Raw genomic sequence first — 22963 nt, 5'->3', positions numbered from 1 at the left:
CAGTGCCTTTGGCCATAAAGGGTTGTGTGCGCGTGTGTGTTCATTTGGCAATGTAATTTCAGTGCACTGACACCCAAGTAAACGATAATCGCATCTCGCAAGACTATAAAGAAGATATGTAAGCTATTTAAATTAAAACGATACGAAAACATCTACTCGAGGGAAAGGATCTTGTCGCACATATGGCTCTCATTTCCTGTCATTGGACAATATTTACGATAATCTTTTAGGTTTAACCCTGGTACGCAAACAGCTTGATAAGTTTTGTGTCTATAGATCGGGGAAAAACTTGAGATATAGTATGGTGCTATTTCTGTCAGCATGTTATTGCTTAAACTTTTATTTTAATTTTCATGAAAGAAAACAAACGCGTCTATCAACGCAGAGGTGGTTGTCAGTGTGCTGACTCCGCTCAGCTGATCTTGGCGAGGTTTTATACAATATTTATGGTTTCGATTTAAACTATGTTTTTGTACAGATGATCCATGGTGAAGAAAGGGGGACTGACACCATTAGACCTCCTTTGCCTGTACCAAAATATAATAATAGGGGTTTTCCCCTTTTTTCTGGCAACAAAACTGAAACCTTTTTACAAGGCGTCCTATGGTCGAGCACCAATTGGGTCGAGGCTCAAAATAAAGCCGTCCCTTGGTGTGGACCAATCAGTTTCAAGGACAATGCATATATTATCATAGTGTGTTTTTTGTTTGCATTTTGACTGCAAGTATTGTGGTTAATGCAGACATGAATCCTTGTAAAAAGGTTTCAGCTTTGTGGCCAGAAAAAAGGGGAAAAACCCTATTATTAAAGGGGGACTTGCCAAGAACATCTGGTAAAGCTGCAGTATTTGTTTAGCATGCCTGACACTGCTGGTGAGCCCCAGAAGGGCAAAAACCACTCCAGAGGTTGCGTGTTAAAGAACATGTTGCCGATTGAGACAAATCTAGGGAGGCCGATTTGAAATATATTTTATTTCTCTATAGACAGAGAATGGAAAGAGTGATTTTGATTTAATCTCGGCTGAACCTGATCGGCATTTTGGGAGACCGCCTGAGAACACCAGGTGTCATACACTTGAATTGTAAGGTGACCAGGATGTAGCAGCATGTAAATGGATTATTTCACGCGATTTGTGTGGAGATGTGAGTGTTACTCCCTCGTTCGCATTGGTTTTCTCTGGGTACTCCGGTTTCCGTCCACATGCTAAACACTCATTAATAAAATTGGCCAAATCGTCCAATGCAGAACCCTCCAGAAAAAAAGTATTGAAAATCAGAGGCTTTATTTGGCTCAATAAGGGGAATTGTTAGTATTGTTATTCAGTGACTTTTTTATATATATTGTAGATTGATATAAACATAATATTAAAGAGTGGTTTATGCAAATACAAACAAAAATCTGCTCTATTAACCTGAGAACCGGATGATATATATGTACTGGTAGGGTCGTAGCCAGGGTACATGTGAATATTCATTGATAAACATCCTACACTTTGTCAACTGATGAAGGATGGGACAGCCTACGCCTCACACGTAACGTCCATTTATTTGTGCATTGGCTGCCAGTGCCAAGGCCAAAGTTCTTAGCACAACAGATGTTTGTCTTCCTTCCGGCACGAAAAGCACAGGCAGCTATTGTAATTAATATATCCTCCCCATCTCACAAACTGCAAAAATAGAATGTAAAAACATGCTTTAAGTCTTTTGGACTTTCATATATGTATAAATCCACGTTTACATTTCATGTCCATTTACAATAAAACGGTTAGAGGTTTTTGTTGGGCATTCATTAGAGGCTAGAATCATGGAACTAATGCAAGACACAATAGGAAAGCTGTATAATATAAGGCACATTAAATTATCCTTCCCAAACCTCATTTGTCATATTTATTTGGTACAGTACATCACACGACATGCAAGATCATGAGAATAGGTTTTCCCTTTTTTTCTGGCAAAACAGGTGTTACGATGTTAAAACACTAAACTGAAACCTTTTACAAGGAATCATGTCTGCATTAACCACAATACTTGTGGTCAGAATGCAAACAAAAAAAAACATACTCTGATAATATATGCATTGTCTTTGAAACTGATTGGTCCACACCAGAGATGCGCTTTCTTTTGCACCTCGTCTAAAAACGGTGTTAGACCAGAGGGCGCCAAAAGGCGTCCTCTGGTCTAACACCGTTTTGAAGAAAGCTGTTTTGAAGAAAGCTGTCTCTGGGTGTGGACCAATCAGTTTCAAAGACAATGCATATATTATCAGAGTATGTTTTTTTTGTTTGCATTCTGACCACAAGTATTGTGGTTAATGCAGACATGATTCCTTATGAAAGGTTTCAGTTTGGTGTTTTAACATCTTAACACCTGTTTTGTTGCCAGAACAAAGGGGAAAACCTATTCGCATATTTTCGTACTGGCAAAGGAGGTCCCATGATATGCAAGATCATATTATGAAATGCTAAATGGAAACGGGCCGTAGATTCCTATCACATTACAATTTTTTGGAAGGTTTTTTTACAATAAAATATTATTTGCACATTTATTCAAGTCCAGTGATGTGCTGATGGGTACATTTGCTGGTTGCTATCTTCATGGGCGTAACAATTTCCATGGATAAGATGTGACATGACAAACGAGCAGAACATATATTGATCAACACATTTCTACGAAGCAAATATGGCTGGCTGCATAATTTTATTTCATTATAATTCTGCTTGAAATGCGTTTTCTAGACTGGTGTTACGTCATGAGATGAAAAAAACTGAAATCTTTGGAATTATCCCAGTGACCTTTGTCAGAGAACATCCCTTGGAAATGTTTCAGAACATTTTTAAAATACGATGCCAATTGTGCACACCAAGTGGCACGCATTCTTTACATGCCATAAAAAGTCTATTTCTTCATGGCAATTAAAATAAATGTTTTGGTCCTTTGAGCTGCAATTTACTGCATTAAGAGACAAACCAAATATAAGAGGTTTATTGTGTTCAATTATTGGTGACCAGGATTTTGGTTTAGGATCTCAGCTGTGCTGGCCCAGTGCTCCGACATGGTGTGAGGCCCCCCAGAGTAGCATGGCTGTTGGCTGTACCATTGTCAATGAGTAAGCAGCATCACCAAAAAATGTACCCTCCGTGAGCCACCAGTGCTCTTGAAAATGTACACCAATTGTTTCAGATAATACTATAATGAGTGCAGCAGCAAGCCACTACGGCATGTGTTTGTGTAAAATAAACCAGGTAACTACAATAAGGAGAAGCACATTCACCAGCGTTTTGAGAATTGTTTTTTGAATGGCAAATAAAATACGGCTTAGCACTTACATGCAAGTCCAAACACATACCCCACGGAAGGGCATGTGGCTCTAGGACATGCATTAATAAGAAACAACTGTTGCATTCCAAGGCCAAGCACACAGGAAACTTGTTTTTTATCTGCAGCCAAACATTCCCCCCCCTGGTTTAAATCCTAAAATATACTTCCAAGTCCAGTTTGTATAAGAAAACAACTGGCTTTGTCTATTAACAGTTTACAAAGGCTTGTACAAGTATTAATTTTACAGTTCAGAAGTATGGCATTGCAGAATTTTTGTTTGAAGACCATGTGAATACCAAATGTAGTAGTCACAAGGTGGTGGACATGACCGAGGGGTAAGGTGTTCGACGTTATGTTGTAGACGTTAGCGGTTCGGGTCTGGTGGCTACCTTGGTTATTACTGTGAGTGTAATAACCACACTATACTGTTTGGTTCTTTCGGAAAAGTCACGTGGAAAGAAATTAAATTAAATAATAATAGAATACGACGTTTCGATTGCAACACAAGCAACCATCATCAGGTACAAATGAATGAGAAAACAAACATAGTAAACTTGGAAATATAATGCAATACAACACAGAGAGTCGGCCAACACAACAGTCAACACCCCACCTGGTTGATTACGTTCTTCCAAAGATTGCTAAACTTGAGAGAGAGAGACAAAACACAGACACGGAGATACACAGACAGACACAAGCAGAGACTCACTCAAGTTTAGCAATCTTTGGAAGAACGTAATCAACGAGGTGGGGTTTTGACTGTTTCGTTGGCAGACTCTCTGTGTTGTACTGCATTATATTTCCAAGTTTACTATGTTTGTTTTCTCATTCATTTGTACCTGATGATGGTTGCTTGTGTTGCAATCGAAACGTCGTATTCTATTATTATTTAATTTAATTTCTTTCCACGTAACTTTACCGGAAGAACCAAAGAGTAATTCCTGCAGTCGCGAAAGCTTCGAATCTAGTTTGAACCACACTCCAGTATTCCCTCGTTATTTGCGAGGGAAACGTTCTGGAGATGCTCGCGAATTTCACATTTCACGGATTATATCGGCCTATGAAAACCTATACTTTTAATTAATTACCTTAAATGTGTGTCAGTAAACCTCTACACAATCAGGCTTTCACCTCTGCTTCATGGTGATGGTCAGTGACTTGGATTAAACTGTACAGCAGTGATTTTTTTTGTCGCATTATTAAATAGTAAGTATTACATCGTGAACATTTAGTTCATTGTTAAGTTATGAAGCAATATGTAAATGTATTACATGTAATTAATGTGTAAATGTAATTACAGTTTAGTACGTTATGTCTTATTTAATTATTTGTAGTATGCTGGATATCCCTCATAACCGGAAATAATTATTTTAAACAATTACGTAACTGAAAAGTCATATAGAGTGCTTTTCTGTCAATTTTTTTAAATCAAAAACTTGCAAGTCGCTAGCCCTACTTGCCAATACAAAGCATCATCAGCATGCACCTTTACTTAAAAGGACAGAAGTCTTTATTTTGTGTGTTTTGTTAAGCCTGTGCCCTGTAGAGCAACAAAAACATTATTCCTGCCTCGAATACCGGTCTCTTAACACCAAACTTGACCTCTCTACTTTTCAAGACAAAAGTATGCAGTCAGTAGCGACGAGCTCTGCTAAAACAATGTCTCTTCTAAAACGAATTCTCACAATATCCTTATGCAACATTACGACCTAAACGTACAAATTACATTCCCACTCCCTGCACTCTCTTGTGATAAGGTTTCAAAAGCCCATTGATATTTTGAGGGAAATAGGAGGTGAGTTGTTCACATTTGGCAACTGACGACGTAGTGTGTGAAGCCGGCTTCTGGTGACGCACGAGGGAGTTTACTGAGCCGAGAAGGGAGATAGAGTTCCCTGCACCCGGTGCAGCCATGGCAGAGTAGAAGTCTGATTTAGTTAGACCTTGCCAGAGCTGACTTATTTGACACTTGATGTGTTCCCATCGAGGAACATGTACTATCACGCAAACTCCGGTCATCCTCGCGGCGGCTTTTGGCCAACCATCGAACAAAGACGGTCACTGCATCGTGCTTTACGATGCGCTTCTGTGGATGTCTGGAATGCTCTTCGTTCCGATATTAGGAAGCCAGTGGAGCTATGCACTTTTAAATCTGGATTGAAAACGAATTTCTTTAAGAACTGCTTTTTGTGTTTAGTATGTTTTCCTTCCCCCGCATCTCTGATGAGCATGGTTGGCTATGTACTGTGCAAAAGAAGTTCAACATATATCCATTCCAGATCTGGTCGTATATTTTAAGGCCATATTTCTTTCACTTTCTCTCAAGTCTAGGACCAATGATAGTTTTGCTCATATAGTAGATTAAGCTGTTGTTGAAGAGGTATGATCAGGGCTGAAATTAAGCCCTGGGTCTTCAGTGGGGTGAGATCATTTGCAGACGTAGACATGGTGTCACTCAAGTGCCTAATCGTAGGATTTTGGCATCCATGAAGCATGGATCAATTTATCAGAATATGACAGCAGAGAAGTGAAAAAAACAGATGTTTGGTGTTATATATATGTTTTTTTTAAAGGCAGCGATGTTGACGATTGTGTTGAGTAAATTTGTTAATTGTGCTTGTGATTCATTTGCTGTATGCTTCTTGTATAGATTTTGTAGCGCAGTGTCAAAGTACTGCATCGAATATGCACGCACATCTATTCGAGAGTGACAGACGTTTAAATAGACGTCGTTCTACATGAAAAAATAGAGTCAATGAATCAGGTGCAAACCTTATGAGACACCGCTTGAAAAGAGAGGTCTCAAACCACATGGCCAGGTTGAGTGTCTTCACTCTTATTCGCAACATTGCGTGTTGCGCTACTCTACCTAGGAATGGTGGTTCCACGGGATTTAATGTTGGACCGATGTTGGAATGTTTCATTTTCTGACATTAGCTACCTAATCACATTAAAGTCAAGGATAATTTCATCTGTAAGCTTTTCTTGGAAATTGTTACATCCTATTTAATTAATTTGTCCATAATACAGGAAACACCATGCATGTTTTATTTAGCTTTCATTGGAATATAATGTACCAACGTTTAGTAATGTTCCTTTGCTTTGAGAAGATATTTAATAATATGGATCTACTGATTAGCTCGGCGAATACACCATTGTCATTATACAGTTTAAGATATTACCCGATACATTATCCACTATTCTATATGCTTCATGCCACATGCATTGCTAGAACATTAACTATAAGTTTTTAACCATTACTATTTAATACTATAACTGCATAACAACTTAATCATAAGGCTAGAACAATAATGTAATTATATAAACAGAACCTAATCATAAGGCTAACACAATAATGTAATTATATAAACAGAACATACATTATTAGTGCTTTAAAGACATATTGCTCTACTTGGTGCCAAAGATGCTCTGCTTAAACCGTTGCAGTTTGTAACATGCAGCGATTCAGCAATTAATTGAGAAAAACTGATCATTACTTTAAGGATACACGCATCGAACGAGGCGCAATTTAATCGATCGTTTACGATTTGTGTAAATTACATGCACAGTTTTTTTTGTAAACATTTAGGCTAAAAGAATGCAGATAGAGGATACGGCATGAGACACACACACAATACAAACGAGACGGTATAATCCTGAACAGAGTTCGTCAGATTTCCCCGGAATGGTACATTTTAACTCGTCCATCACGCTCGTCCTCGCTCCAAGAGGCTGCTGGGATGTTCACACTTGAGTTCGCCTTATTTTGAAGTACCCTGTGAGCCAACAAGCTCTTAAGTCGGGTTTCATCAATATAAAATTGTATCTTTTCATAGTTTTGAGCCGAGTAAGGAATCACAAAAAGTCCAAGATTAGCCATGAAAAGGGTCAGTTGTAAAACACACTGTTTCCCAAGAAACACTCAATAAAAATGTAAATATACATCACCAACAATGCATTGCACCCGATCAATAGTGCAGACAACACACAAGAAGACAAAAGAGGTCACTTACAGGCAAACGATGTGTACACATCGTCCAGTTATTTATACAATGGCAACTAAGCAGGAATTCACTGTAAATTAGTGATGCAACGATGTGCAGTCCAATGTTAAACATTACATTGGAAACCACGTACTCATAAAAGGCCAGTCCTTGAATGGATTTAAATATTTATCTCGCAATAACATTCAAAAACGCTATTAATGTCTGGATGCAATGTGGTACTCACATACAACTGCTGTTGCTGCATTACTAGGAACGTCATGAACTTTCCAAACTCAATTTACCAGTGTGCTTAAAAACAAACTGTTTCAGACGCTCACGTTATATTATTACGTTTTCGTAACATTCATAACTCCCAAGTCTTGTCACAAGTTCACTCAATCACACACCGCTTCTTTCAAAACTGTTGTCTCCACAGAGAGAGTGTATAACATTTGAAATCTTGGATGTTGGTAGTATTTGCACAAATGCATTGAAATTGACCTCACCAAAAAAGGACAGGGAGAATTACATTTGCGTAATCAATATTTACTTTTGAAACTTCTACGCGTCTCGCACAAGTCTCAAGACAGGTATTATACATCTATTAATACTCCCCTGTGCAAGGTATGAAGCCATCGATTTCACAATGTTCACAATCCCCCATTGAGAAGAAAGCAACTGAGCCATTATAATTCAGAAGAGTATCTATAAATAAACACGTGTAGTGAATAAACACGTGTAATTGTGATCCATAACTGTACACTTTAACACTTTTTCCACGTCAATTGCGTTTTTGTTGACTGTCAAGTTGCCTACAATTTTATAAACAACTGCATCGAGTCCAATAGCACGGAATTCCAATGAATCAATTACTCGGGTTGCACAAGAATTGATCAAAGATCACACAGGCATATGGTTACACTCAGCATGCTGTTTGTTTATGTTCTGCAGCCCTGACAGAATTGTGGATAAATACAATTTGCAGACAAATGAGACTCGATTATAAAATGCACAATTACTAACGTTATGTGTTTAGTTAACTGTTTGGACAATGTGGAGATCTTTTGACGATATTATTATCCTTTGTCGATTGCAAAACTGACTGCTGCTTAGCACCGCCTGTTTTGAAACAGATGTATGGACTTCTAAGTTATGGTTATTTAATGTTTATATGAACGAAAGCAAATAACGTTGTACCGAATTACAAATGTTTGCTTATTCTACGGCACATTTTATAACGCTAACTCCCCAGCTATATCCACATGTATAAATCAATTTTACAAGCCTTAATGGTGAGGTGTGTAAGCACGTGATATCACGGAGGCCAATGAAGGGCAAAGTGATTCCAAAAGTCGTGGCCGACTAAACATACTTGTGTAAGCTCCTTAACACTTCGATGAAGACCAAGCTTTGAATGTCGTGGAATTTAATTAAAACATTTTTGTTCTCACAAATCTTCAGGGAACGTTGCATACTTTCCAACATTTCTTGCTAAACGTGGGAGATGTCCACGGATATTATTGCGACGTAAGTTGAACTACATGCAGAATTTATCAACCAAAGAATCCAGTTTGTGACGTAACAAAGCATTGCAAACATATCATATTTGTTCAAATGTCTTATCTCGATTATCTCAGCTCTTTTACCCCCCTCAAACCAAGTTCTGTGAGTACAATTATCGTTGGTGGCCAACAGCCTGGTATGCTTCCATTTCACTCTTGGGGCAGCTGAATTAATGCTGGTATTTAATATCTAGAGAAACCGTGCATTGGGTGACAAATCACAAAACAACTGAATGGGTCCGCTCAATGATAAACAATAAGCCACAAGTTATGGACAATGTTCCAAAAATACGACGTGAATACATTGTTGAGGACGTGTTTCCCCCCGCCTTAATAATACATTGTTTTGATATTCTTCTGCAGACATTTCCTGAAATTTCAAGGTATGACCTCATTTCCCTTTTTTGTTAAAGAGACAGCCCAATGCACGGCCTATGTATGGCGCAGTGCTCCGTGCACACCCCCCCCCCCACCGTCGAACTTAATTCACGTGACAATTTAAACATCTGGCGACGTGATAAGAACTGTCAAAATATTACGGCGGCGGAGTGAAATGCCTTTGTGAAAGTGCGGTCATTCGAGTGGCCATGTAGCAGTCTTAAGTGTGCGTACAATTTGTGTGTGAAATGTGCTTTCAATAATCGTGCAAATGTTCTTTAAAATGTTTTACTAGCACGCACAATATCATATTAAATTAAAAAGTATACCCGGAAATTTTCAGTAGTTAAAATGGTAATGGATAATATACTAAAATGAAAATGTTAGTATAATGGGTTCAGCGACTATGAAAGTGACGTGAAGCTGAAAGAATGACAATCATTAAGATTAGTAATGGTGGTCGATGAATGCCAGAAGAGCTTAGTTTATCTTTGTGAGTTTGGCAAATGTTACGTTGCGGTTGTTATTATTATTTTTTTATACAAAGGAACATTTCGTCCAAATTTGGGACACATGAGAAGTGCAACCGCAAACAATGCACAATATATAATACATGGCAATGAAGAATGCAGCCATAATAGGGAAGCATTGTGCAGTGTTTGTACTCGAGAGCAAATACATTATCGTCGAACGTTTTCACGCTAGAAATAAGACACTTTCACGCTTAAAAATGCAGAGATAAGTTAAAGATTTAAGTAGTAATTTTTACAAAAGTTATACAAATGATGAGAAAACATTACAATTCAAGCTTGTGGTTTTTTTCATTTGAACGGTTCTAAGTGTTACGACACCACACAGTATAAGCAAACGGCGATCACATTCAGTGAAAATCGTGTCCTGCTATAACTCTAAATCAGTTCTTGGGAATGCGATTCCAAGTCAATAAACCACGTGTGAATACGAAACAAATACTCTTGTAGGAACAATATTACGTCCTCTTTACGTTTCCATGTGGGATGTAGCAGCCCTGCCCGAGTGCTATTCATTTGGCACGCGTCTCCATTCTCACAGCAGAGGCACTGCTTCTATTTCATGGGCGTGGGAATCGGCACATTTAATACAGAGAACAAAGTGACCTCTGCCCCCCAACGTTGGTCTCACACCTTCACGAGTGAGGATTGAGACAACATTGGCTTCCCGTGTTCATTCGCAACCTCCCCAAACCCCCGTGGTGGAGTGTGCGGAGGCATGGGGAGTTGCGCATGTACACTTTTCTATCAGCATCTTTCTCCAGTTTCGTTCCAACACAAGTCAGTCAAACACCACCCGCCAGCCACTCACACCCCCAGAACCTCTTGCCATCTACCACGTTCATGTAATGTCAGGGGTGGGGAACGTCTGGCCCGCGGGCCGTATAAGGCCCGCAAAATCATTTGGTCTGGCCCTGCCAAGGCAACCACAGGCGGGACTCGAAATTCAATAAATCTAGGAGCAAACCTGGAAAAGCAGTTGCGAGTAGCAACATCATCAATACCAGCTAACATCACACGCCTCGCCAAAGAGAAGCAGTTCCAGCCATCACATTAGGGCGAGTTAATAAAATGTTTGACCAAATATAACGGGATAATTTTTAAGTTGATAATTTTGTATGGCCCGCGATTTATGTTAGAAATATCCAAATGGCCCTTGGCAGAAAAAAGGTTCCCCACCCCTGATGTAATCTATGTATGTGTGTTGAACTTCTTTGGCACCGTACACAGCCAACTGTACTAATCGGAGGCGCGGGGGAAGGACAACAAACGAAACATGTGTGAACTGTGATGCATATGCTGTATGTAAGAAGTGGTTGTTGAAGTGCGTGTGTTTACACAATATAGCCATGGCCTCCACATATCACTCATCTCCAAAACTCCAGATGATCAATAATAATATCACTATAATACCCGATTGAGTACGACTGCCTGAGGACTTGTGACCATCTGGTGGGGCTAACAAATAATGTCGCAGTTGGCTACGCACTGTGCGAATGAAAGTTCAACATACATACATAAATAATCTCTCTCAAATTAAGCACCTTGCGGATCTTGTCAAGGAGCATAAACCACCATGTGAACTACGGTCATCTTCGCAGCAGCTTTTGGCTGGCCATCGAACAAAGACGGTCACTGCATCGCGCGCTTTCAGATGGGCTTCAGCGGCCGTCTGGAATGTTCTTCCTTCCCGATATTAGGAAGCCACTGGAACGATGCACTTTTAAATCTAGATTGAAAACTAATTTCTTTAGAACTGCTTTTTGTGTTTAGGTTGTTATCCTTCCCCCGCACCTCCGATTATCATGGTTGGCTACGTACGGTGTGAACGAAGTTGGACATACATAAGCAACTGGAATGTAACCTTGAAATGCTTAAACTAAAGTTGTAGTGCCTACCTATCCCCTGCCATATCACTCTACTCCCTTCCACGCACTCTCCATTATAGAAACCCAAATTTGCACCGTTTGCTCAATGGGAGGTTCCTCTTTCCGCATTGTCTGTGTATCCCTTCCTCAGGCGATTAGTGCTGTCAACTCCATGGCCCTGTTCAGGTTCAGGCTCAAGACTTTCTGCTCTACCTCTGCCTATATTTGGATGTCTCTTTATCTGTATAGAATAAATATCTGAATAAACATGCCTTCTGTCGCACTATTTTGTCCAGTGTCTTTAGATGTGATTACATTTCGATATTAATATAATAAACTAGCCTTTTGCCCGTCCAAGGACGGGTGTATTGCAGTAAATCGGAAACTTGCAAGCGAAAAGCAGACCACGACGTGATATTCATTGCATTTGTAAGGGCGCGGTGCCACAGACTTATTTCATTTTAAAGTTATAATCCCTTGTTCATCATGACGTCCTTTTGACTTCGATGTCTCAGTAGCATCACGGAGATCGCGTGACGTGAGGGTTCTGCCTTTGTAGTGACGGTTGTAAGTTGACGCCGAGGAGGGGGGAGGAGGCGCCTCGGCCCCCCCTCATGTCGAGTGACGTCAGCTGCTAATTATTATTAATGGGGGGGGGGGGGGAGAGTGTCCATATGGAGGACGTCACCTGCTCATGAATATTAATGAGGGGGGCTGGTCGATGTGGCGTGACGTCACGAGCATTAAGGACAGTCACTCCTGGGTGATTATAGTAGGTATACAATATTGTATTGCATTGAAAAGTGCATTTTTAGAGGCTGGTGTGGATTTACTCCTCAGAAACTGCAATTAAAATGGCTGTAAGTGGAGCAGTTGTCTGCGTACTATGTTGCTACATTTACAAGAGATACTTCAAAAAGGGAAATGTTTAACTGAGAGCAGGATTGGGGATTTAAGGCTGTTGGGAAGCTCAGTGATTAGCGTATCTGCCACAAAGGTAGAAAAACCTTGTATGCAGTAGATTTTGCAGCCATCAGGCAGCCATCAGATATTTTTTTCCGAGGAACGATAAACACAAATCTGGCATCTGCTGTAAAATGTATGTCAAAGGCGTGTGACATTATCCAGGGCACTCCGTGCCATTGTCATGTCTCATTTATTAAAATGGCCCGTAATTCATGAACTCTGTGTACCCTATTTTTCTTTCAGAAAAAAACACCACGCCCATCATTAACACTGCTTATATGAACATATTTTATACAGTACTTTAATACTTGTGCTTTATACATTTTTGTCAATCCACTGCTGGATAACGGCCACTTATTCTGTGTTAGTCAAGGGGGTCATTGGATTATACTCTGCCGTGCTGGTCAGTGTGGGATGGCTTCTGGACATCTGTGAAAACTACTGGAGAAAAAGAGCTTCACAGCTCATCAGATTCCTCCAGTATAAATACATATTCAGATTCTGGTGAACAAGTGGCCCAGGAACAGCTTGGATATCACCCGCCAATGATGGTTGGCCTGACCAGGAATTGAACTCAAGGCGCCAGATGCTTGGTGCAGTGTGCCATTAACTGTGCCACCACTCCATCCACATATTAGTGGACCGGTTAAGATGTGTTTATTTGTAAACTTCAACGTTTTTTTATATCTAGCACCACAGTGGGAAGGTTTTAATCTCCATTTATACGCTTATCACATTTTTTATTATCTCTGTTTATATGGGCTATGACAAATTTCGTTAATTTCCAGTAACGCGATCACATTATATATATATTCTTCTGTTATATGAGTACAGAAGCAGAGGTATGATCACAGCACAGTGACATTTTTTGACGGACTGCAGAGGATCAATGACAAACTGTGCATGCTCATCTACACAATCTGCACTGCCCGATCTGGCTGATATGAGCACAGCACCAATTTCCCCAAATGCCGGACGCCATCATTTCCAGTCAGCAGGAAACAGTCACCTGATCATCCCACGCACCAAGACATCAAGATACGCCACCCCCACCCCTGCAGTATTACGGCATCACCTATCTACACATTTGCCGACTCACTCACCAACTCATTTACCCAGCCACTCACCTGTCTACGTGGAACTCATCGCGAGTCACTGTCCGTGTTTTGTGTCTATCCATCTTGAGATATATTCAGTATAACGATAGTTCCTTCATGAAACCCTTTGTGCCGTAATAATGGCATGAATACCAAACGTACGTATTTGATGTATTGATTCATGTCTTATCTTATTTGTGTGATTAAATTATCCTTGCAAAAGGAACAATGATTACCAAAATAAATATATCAACCCGAACGCAGTTAAAGAGCAACGATGAACCGATTTGATGTACAGTTTTAGAGAAGTATCACAATCCTCCTTAACGCGGGCACAGGATTCCTAAATTGTTGAGATGTAAACATGTTGGCACCAACAATTTTCTACTCCTAAATCATACTACAAGTATCGATCAAACGGCTTTTTGGAACTCACGTGTTTTCTGTACAAGGCTCACATACAGGCATTGGACATCGCCTGTCACCAGTACCAGTAGTAGTGTGTGGGTCATGCAATGTGGGTAGGACATCCACAACCAGAATGGGTCGGCTGTTGCGAAGCAAGTGAGCATGACTCAAGCATGCTGCGTGAATACGGTTCCACGCTGCCATTCACTTTTTTTTCTTACGCCGTGCAACAAAGTAACTGCACATGCACTTTGTCCACTGCGAAACCTCGCATTAAATGAACGGTGTCCCAAGAACCAGTAAAACTGGGTGGGTACCCTGCTGGAACAACCGACGAGCCCGCAAGGACTGCATTCTGTTGGGAGATGAATTTTGGCTGTGCAAAATAAATGAGACCAACACGGAGGGATCTTTGGCTAAAAGTCGTGGGAGAATAGCTGTGTTGACAGTAATACATAGCACTGTATGTATGCATCAATGTGTGTGTGTGCAAATGCACGCAAAGTACGATTGTCAAAAGTGGATTACATTCCGGTCAGTCTCTTATGTTTAACACTGGACACAGATTTGCCATGCGCCAAACTTTCCACAGTCACTGGCGTGATTGCCACCACTGTTTAGTGATGAACGGTGATTATTGATCATATCTGACTGGGCTAGCAGCAGACATCTCTGCTTGTATTGGACGGGTTACAGCACTTAATGTATCGACCGGCTATGTGCAAGCTGCCTGCAATGCTATGGACAAGCTACCTGGTCTGTCACTGCGCACAAAACTGTGAGTGTTCATGGCCAACTGTCTTGACACCAACGTCTACAATTGTAATGTGTGTTGAACTTCGTTCAACCGTGCTAATCGGAGGTGCAGGATCCCATTGCATACATGTAAACCAGAAAGGAGTCACATCAATAAAATACCTCCTGAAAACCTGAGGAAAACCACCAAGAAACTTAAGACAGGGAGAACCCAAGAAACTTAGGCACGAACATATTTAACTGTCATGCAGGCAAGGGTGAGTCTAATGTGTTGGAGAAAATATGGGAGGGCGGGTGGCTAAATGGGTTTGCCCAGCAGCAAGGGGCTAATGTCCGCCACTTAGTGAACACCCCGTAATAATCATCATCATCTTGGAGAGTTGGAATTAGTTTTCCACTTGTTTCTCATAGGAAGGCCGCCATAACCAAAACGAAACTTTTTAAGATGACAATTTAATAAGGCCTGCACAAACCATTGGCAGCAGCTACCGGCGAGGCTCGGAAAAAAAAAATTGTGCCGATTGACTTAGTTTCGGGTAAACAACACACAACGTGAGATTCTATTGCGGTGAAAAAAAAAACCTTCTCACGGGTAATCCTTGAGACGTTACATTTATGCGAATTGCATGAACATCTCTGCCAGCTTCAGCCTTTCAGCTGGCCCGTCTGCATTCCGTTCTACATTTGTCCAGACTAAAGAAAGATGACAGATTTTAGAAAGATATGGCTGGCCATGCATGCGAGGCTGTGGTGGACGATACGTGTTCGTATGCCCAGATACTGCGTGCCTATACAGCCGATGGTTTGCCCGGACCAAAGAGGTCACACGGGTGCAGCATTGATCACATCGGTGATGTCACAATCACATGAAAAATCCAGATAAAAGCAGTAACTCGTACATAGCGTTACACATCAGGAGCAGTATTTCGATACGGGTGGAGTAATAATAATACATGGTCCTTTTATGGCATGCTGTGGCACTCATGAGGGTTGTTGAATGATACTTCACCGTGCTGATCAGTGCGGGTTGGTGAACAGGAGACACAGGACTGGTTCACGTACCGCTCGCCAATTGAAATTAACCAAAGCTGGGAATCAGACTGAGATCGCCAGAATTTAAACACGCCACTCCGCCCCTAATTTAGTGTGTCATCACACGCGAATGACAAGTAAACCTGTGTCAAAATAATCCATTCAGTGAGTTTACACATTTCATTGTCCAGCTCTCAAACCTTTGCCTCCTTCAGGGCCACGTACAGCTCATGCAAAAATGTGCGTCAGACAAGAAATGTAAAAAAATATATACGGTAATTCAAAAACAATAACTTACCTCCCAAGAACCCCGTGGATGTCATAGAAGTCCTCCACTTTCAAACGGCAGAATTCGGCCATCGCATTTCCGGCTTCACTGTCGTCTGCTGATATGGGAACTCTGCAGCTCATGTCACGGCATTTCCATTGTAATTTGTTTAACTCTGAAACTGAAAGAAACAACGTATTATCATTCATAAGGGGAAACATTTCTACATGCTTTGAAAAATACAATTAAATGAAAATGCAAACATTAACTAAGAAAAGTTTGATCAGTTCCGAAGCACACGCTGACCCATTTCTGTTTTTTCATGAACAGAAAACATGAAGCTGAGACTTGTGTGTAGGAGGGCTTTAAACAACCACACAGTTTACAATCAGACCCTCCTCCTACCTACCCACCCACGTGTTGCCCACCCTTCACCCCAAGCCACCAACCTCCCTAAAGTTCACTAACTGTTAGTTGCATGTGTGTAAGTTGTGTGTGTATGTTGTGTGTGTGTGTATGTTGTATGTGTGTATGTTGAACTTATTTCGCACCGGACGGAGCCAACCACCCTCGGACACTGGTTTGCTTGACGCTGGGTACTAGAATTAAACAATGGTTTGATGGATTAATGAATTGCAATTATTTACTGTATTCGCAGGCTCCATTTGCATTGCCAAACAATGCCAAACAATGCAAATGCGTACAGTAGTATAAAATGAAATAACAGCCACTAAAACTGCTTTTGCAGCCAACCGCAAGAGTTAAAACTTCCCCTTTTAAATGGTGTGCACACCTTTCCGTATCACGCAGAAGAATCAACGCTAAGTAAAATATAAAGGGCAATCACATTTCACGACTAAATATGTACGGAGCAAAATGTATCTCTGAGTCCATGGCCTCGAATTAAATAAGATGTTTATGAATCCTAGAGAGATGTGTGCAACCTCATAATTCTTAGCATTTACTTATTTACAATTTGTAGGAGATGAGTGGCCCATTTTTTGACACATCCAGGCAGCACAAATTAACTTCGAGTTAACTAGGACTTTTGAATTGAGAAAAATAATAAATAAGTAATGATGTTTCAGCAGATTATTAATGTTTAACATTAATGTTCAACATTAATATTTAACATCATTATTGTTCAACATTAATATTTAACATTAATGTTCAACATTAATGACATCCTAATCAAAATGTTTTATTTTTCTGCTGCCGAAATGTGTGGTATTATCATTGTTTCTACTAGTAAAACGAATACAATTGTAAAACAATTGCAGGCTTTAAAGAATGTACTACCGCCCCTATTAATACACCAACAACCCTAAAATAAAGTTTGACATGTCTTTCTTTAAAGAAAACCGTCCTCTAAATACTATATATTTGTATAAGTACGCATTTACGTGAAGTTGAATAATACATATGTCAATTTAAATGTCCCGTTAACTTAATGACACACTCGTCAACCATGCCTATCCACTGCTGCATGAAGGCCTTCCTGAGCTGTAAAACATCTCTCACGGTTGTGATCAACAATCCCACTTAGCTCCTGCGCATGAGTTGATCTCACGCTCCATCTCCGCGGTGGCCCTCCCTGGCTTGTCTTTGGCTGCCACTCCGTGGTTAGTCTCGACTGCCGGCCATAATCCCTTCCAGTGACGTGTCCTGCCCAAGCCCAATTAATTTTCTTAACAGTCAAAAGGATGCCTCTAACCTGCATATGATCTTTACACCATGTACCGTATTCATCTTTCTCTCCCTACATATAATGGTCTCTTGTGTGCACATTTAGGCGTTGTTTCCATCATACTTGTCAATGACCATGTTTCTGATTCATATTTCCTAGCATGTATATGTTGAAGTTCTATGTATGTATGTATGTTGAACTTCTTTCGCACCGTGCGTAGCCAAAATTCTAATCGGAAGTGCGGGGGAAGGATAACACATTGAACACAAAAAGCACCTCATAAAGGAATTGGTTTTCAAACTCGATTTAAAAGTGCATAGCTTCAGTGGCTTCCTAATATCGAAAGGAAGAGCGTTCTAGACTGCAAGTAATATGCACTGGTACATATTTTTGTGTAAATATTAGGCCCATTGGTATGTTCTTTTTTTATTATTTCTCGAGAAATAATTTCTATATATAAAACAGCATTTGATTAAACAAATTAAAGCCAGAATGAAAGTGAATACATTGCTTTTTTTTAATACACATATCTAGAAAACCGTCAACACCTAGCTAATCATGATTAAATACTTAAACGAAAATGTTGTGAGCTTACTGAAAATATTTTAAGCGGAGGATAGTCATCTTTGATGAAAATTTTAATGTCAAATAACGTTCATACGCATCTTTTTTTAGACAATGTACACAGTATTATATTATGCACCTTATTCCAAAAAATGTGCTGAATTTTGTAGTCATGGGGAAGTTGGCACAAACATTGATCGTACTTTCTGCGGGATTGTATAGGCGGCTGTTGTGCAGACCGTAAGTGCATTAGCATCAGAGAAACAAACTGGAGCGAACAAAAAACACGACCATTTGTCAAGCGTTCAACACCCACCCAGTGATTCATTTGTCACGATCCGAGGTCACAATTCTGATTCTTTTAGTTCGTATTGTTTCTTGTTTTTTTTTCACGTCTCTCGCATTTTTCTTACCACATCCGTCTAAATGCTAAATGAGCTTATACAGGGTGCTTACATTTGTTTTAACACTTCTCAGAATTTGCAACAATACCACAATAAATGTGCCTCCGGGCTCTGGTAGACCACCTGGAGAAGATTCCAGGCACGTGTTGACAATGACGGCGAACAAGTGGAGACTTTTTGAAGCTATTAACATACATTTGCTATCATGTTGCAGTGTATTATCCATTCTTTGTCACATTAAAAACAAGTCCCATCTAAGTGTTAACATTTTTTTGAAGCACCCAGTACAGTTATTTGGATACACTCTGCACAAAATCAAGACTATCGTACAGACAACAACATTCCACGAGAGATCATTTGTACTAGCACGTCGTTTTGGTTATTTTTAGAGGAAGCTGGAATCTTCTTCTTCGTTAATATGGAAAGCTGAAATTAGCAACGTTATACGTGTGTGGATTTCGAGGTTATTGAGCCATTGAGTAGCCTCTGTGGAGGCTTGGTGGATGTTTGTGATATAGCCAACGGATCGGCCGGATGGGGAAGTGTTGGATCGGTGGTCTGCCTCTGGTGACCGCAGAATTTACATTGCAGACTGTTCTTTATTTCCCATTAATGACAACTAAAACATGCACCTTGCACGTCACTGCATTGCCAACAATTGTGACTCAACATGAATAACTAAAATCACCCAAATCGCCCTGACCCAAAGACCCAAAAGTACAAAGGTCGACCTTTCGTCACCACCAACACCATGGTAGGACTTTGAAGAGCGAATAACTCAACTTGGTCATTTTACTCTTTTGTAAGCGAATACTTTTTTGTTAGTTATGACACACATGACCCTGGGCAACGGGGAAGTTTGGTCAAACATACCCCCAGCACGCACACGGCGTCATCCAGCGGTGATTTGTGCGTGTACACGTGCCCTGTTTACATGAACAGCACTGCTCTATTCGTAACTCAATTATCACGACCATTTCATTGCTCATCACATGCGGTTCATCAGAACGCGTCGTACTGCCCGATTACGTACGGCAACATCATTAGAGGCAAACATGACGTTCACGTTTCAGGGCTGGTGCTCTATTTGAACTGCAATGTCAAAGTCTGAGGGGTGCGGTGACAAGTTTATTTAACCACGTAATTATTTTATTGTTAAAGCATTTTTGCATCGAGTAAAACGTAAAGACCTGCAGCCTCCCTGCGGCGATGAATACCCGTGTTGAATACCCGTTTAGCGAAGCAGACAATCATCTTACAGCCCAACGGGATGGAGTTGCAGGCTCACTCACAACGCACGCACGTGCCACATCAACGTGGCTTCACAACTTTTAAACAATGTTGTTGTTATTCTTGGCTGTGGATTTCACACCTGATGATGATTGCTTGTGTTGCAGTCGAAACGTCGTGAGGATTTTTATTGTTTTATATTTATATTATTTTATTATTTCCCTTCTACGTGACTTTACCGAAACAACCAAGAATATGAATCCCTGCAGCCACGAAAGCTTTAAATCAATATGTTGTTGTTGTTGTTTTGAGACACTGCATTGGACAGTGGTGCACAACTAACATACAAACAAACAAAAACCCTCAATACATTCGTCCCTCGAACGCTTCCGGGAGAGAAGAATAAACAGTGGACGGCGACGTTTGGGGTAATTGCCCTTGTTTATATACTAGTAGCGATGAACTTTGACGAACGTGGTGAGTTTCCCCGTCTTAAACCCGTGCGCTCTCAGCCATGAGCAGGCGTCTGCGCTGTTTCTCAATTCCCTTTACCTCCTTGCCTCTTCCTCCCTCCGGCTTGTGAAGAAGACCCGGACTGGGACGAAGGGCTTATTGCTTGCGGGGGAGAAACCTGTGTAATTGCGTTGACTTTACATGAATTGGTGCGCATCATGCGCATACCACTACAACGCGCAGCACGCTACGTTACGCAGAAACCGCCCTTGCTTCATCGGTTGTATTGCCACGAGACGACTCCCACATGTCACATTGCCTGACATTCAACAGCGTAAGCGTCGCTGTGCTGCTGCGGGACTGTGTGTGTCTGTGTTTGTGTGTGTCTCTGTGTGTGTGTGCCTCTGTATGTGTGTCTGTCTATCTGTGTCTGTGTGTGTCTCTGTGTGTGTCTGTGTGTGTCTCTGTGTGTGTGTCTGTCTATCTGTGTGTGTCTCTGTGTTTGTGCCTCTGTGTGTGTTTGTGTGTGTCTGTGTGTGTGTCTGTGTTTGTGTGTGTCTCTGTGTGGTGTGTCGCTGTGTGTGTCTCTGTGTGTGTGTCTGTGTGTGTCTCTGTGTGTGTCTGTGTCTCTGTGTGTCTGTGTGTGTCTGTGTGTGTGTGTCTGTGTGTAGCGGTTAGCGCGCTGCGCTATGAACCCAGCGACCCGGGTTCGATTCCCACTCACGGCCAACACCCAGTGACGATTATCTAAACCGGTCCTGGGCCTGCGCTAGGTCGACTCAGCCTGAAATGAGTACCTGGTGCGGTGTGTCAAATTATCGCCGCTGGGGGGACAAAGGCGGCCGGGCGTGATGCTGGCCACCCACCCCCTCGTGAACAGCGCTTGCCCCAACAGTCTGTTACAGGCTACACGGGGGATCTTTGTCTTTGTGCAAGACCGTCTGCGTACGCGTATCCATTGCATCAGGCACGAGTCATTGTGTCACAATCCCCTGGCTGGACGAGAGGTCCTCTTCCAAGCCTGGTGGTGGTGGTGGTGGTTTACGTGACCATACTTCACCACCCCGGTCCATGCGGGATTTGACACAGAGGCAGTTTAGAGCGGGCGGTGAAACACGATAAAAAAAGATAACCCAGGCACAGAGCAATACCATCCGTTCGTCCGACTCACCCCTTACCGAAACGTGGTGCACACTTGCGCGTTGAGTGTCGCACCTCTGCGGGTCCGAAGTTTCAGGGAACTCGCTTCTCGTCCGCGCTGCTGTGATGTGGCTAACCTCGGGGAGAGTTTGTTCGCCGTCTCTCTCTCTCTCCCCGCGCATGTGTGCGTGTGTGTGTACGGACCGGCGTAGAGAGAGAGAGGAGAGAGAGGAGAGTTGAGTGAGCGTTGGGAGCGATCCCCGTGCGCGTTGCGTTGAGCTACAGCTCCGCTTCAGTGACGTCACAGCGGCTCCCTGCACGCCCGCCCCCCATAGACCGGACACGTGGAGGTAGCTTGCCAACACCACAGGTAACAATCATCTTGCCGGGCCGACATCGTGACAGAAACACACAACAACAACAACCGCCATTCGCCACTAAGTGGCGGTGACGTCACCACGACGCTTGTACCAGGCCATGTGCACCTTGAGGCCACGTGAAGTGTCGAACGCCCGCTGGCAGGAGGTTACGGGGCAGACCCAGGTGCCACGGGTCGACTGACCGAGATGACCGAAATGACTGGCTGATGCACCACCTGTGCCCCCTACTGTACCAACTTGCTGTGCTTTATCCACCCGGCGCTCCGCTCGTTGTTGTGAGCGTCGCTCCTCCGCCCTCCGTTGTTGTTGGAGGGCGACTGCACACACACAGAGATACCACCTACCAACCCCTCCCCCCCTCCCCAACCATATCAATTTCTGTGGTCATCCAGCAAGGCGAATGGAACGTATAACGACTCAATTCCCGATTCGCAAATACGATGGAGGCATCGTCGCAGCAAAGCTGTCAATCGATACGGTTTAGCCGTACTCTTGAAGAGGGGAATTTAGTTTTCGGGTCCATACGGCGTACAGCCGTTTCAATACGGGCATTTTTTTAAAATATGTTTTCTATTTTTCTGTGTTTCTCCCTTGTGATGGGACATTGTAGGATGAACTTTGAGGTTGATGAGGGCATTGGGTGACTAATAAGATCTGAATTGGTCTGTAGTAAGGTAGGCACTGACAGGTAAGTCACTCCACTACTTCTGATGCAATCCTCTGGCTCAAGCACTTCAATGTAAAATTGTAATACTGGTAGGAACCTCCTGGTTACACCAGCCCACAGGGGATTATTGTGTCCGTCCGTCCGTCGTGCAGGGAGGGGCTGGGTGGGGAGGGAGGGGCTGGGTGGGGAGGGGAGGGTGGGGAGGGGCTGGGTGGGGAGGGTGGGGAGGGGCTGGGTGGGGAGGGGCTGGGTGGGGCTGGGTGGGGAGGG

The 22963-nt window shown here is 42.0% G+C and overlaps 1 protein-coding gene across 2 annotated transcripts in view; it reads right to left on the bottom strand.

Moving 5' to 3' along the window:
* LOC144738724 (death-associated protein kinase 2-like) overlaps positions 1–21943 on the bottom strand; it is a 58272-nt gene extending 36329 nt beyond the window's left edge. Inside the window, exons 1-2 of one of the 2 annotated variants that reach the window (XM_078621728.1) lie at positions 21685–21943; positions 16199–16349 (exon numbers count right to left, since the gene is read on the bottom strand). In XM_078621728.1, the coding sequence (XP_078477854.1) occupies positions 16199–16311 (113 nt within the window). In that variant the 5' untranslated portion in view covers positions 16312–16349; positions 21685–21943. Of the gene's footprint in view, positions 1–16198; positions 16350–16474; positions 16521–21684 lie in introns of those variants that run through there. The other variant, XM_078621720.1, reaches the window with a different exon arrangement.
* Between the last annotated feature and the right edge of the window lie 1020 nt (positions 21944–22963).

Source organism: Lampetra planeri, chromosome 3 (genome assembly GCF_965212315.1).
Source record: "Lampetra planeri chromosome 3, kcLamPlan1.2.h2, whole genome shotgun sequence".
Classification (NCBI taxonomy): Eukaryota; Metazoa; Chordata; class Hyperoartia; order Petromyzontiformes; family Petromyzontidae; genus Lampetra; species Lampetra planeri.
This window is presented reverse-complemented; position numbering and strand designations above follow the sequence as displayed.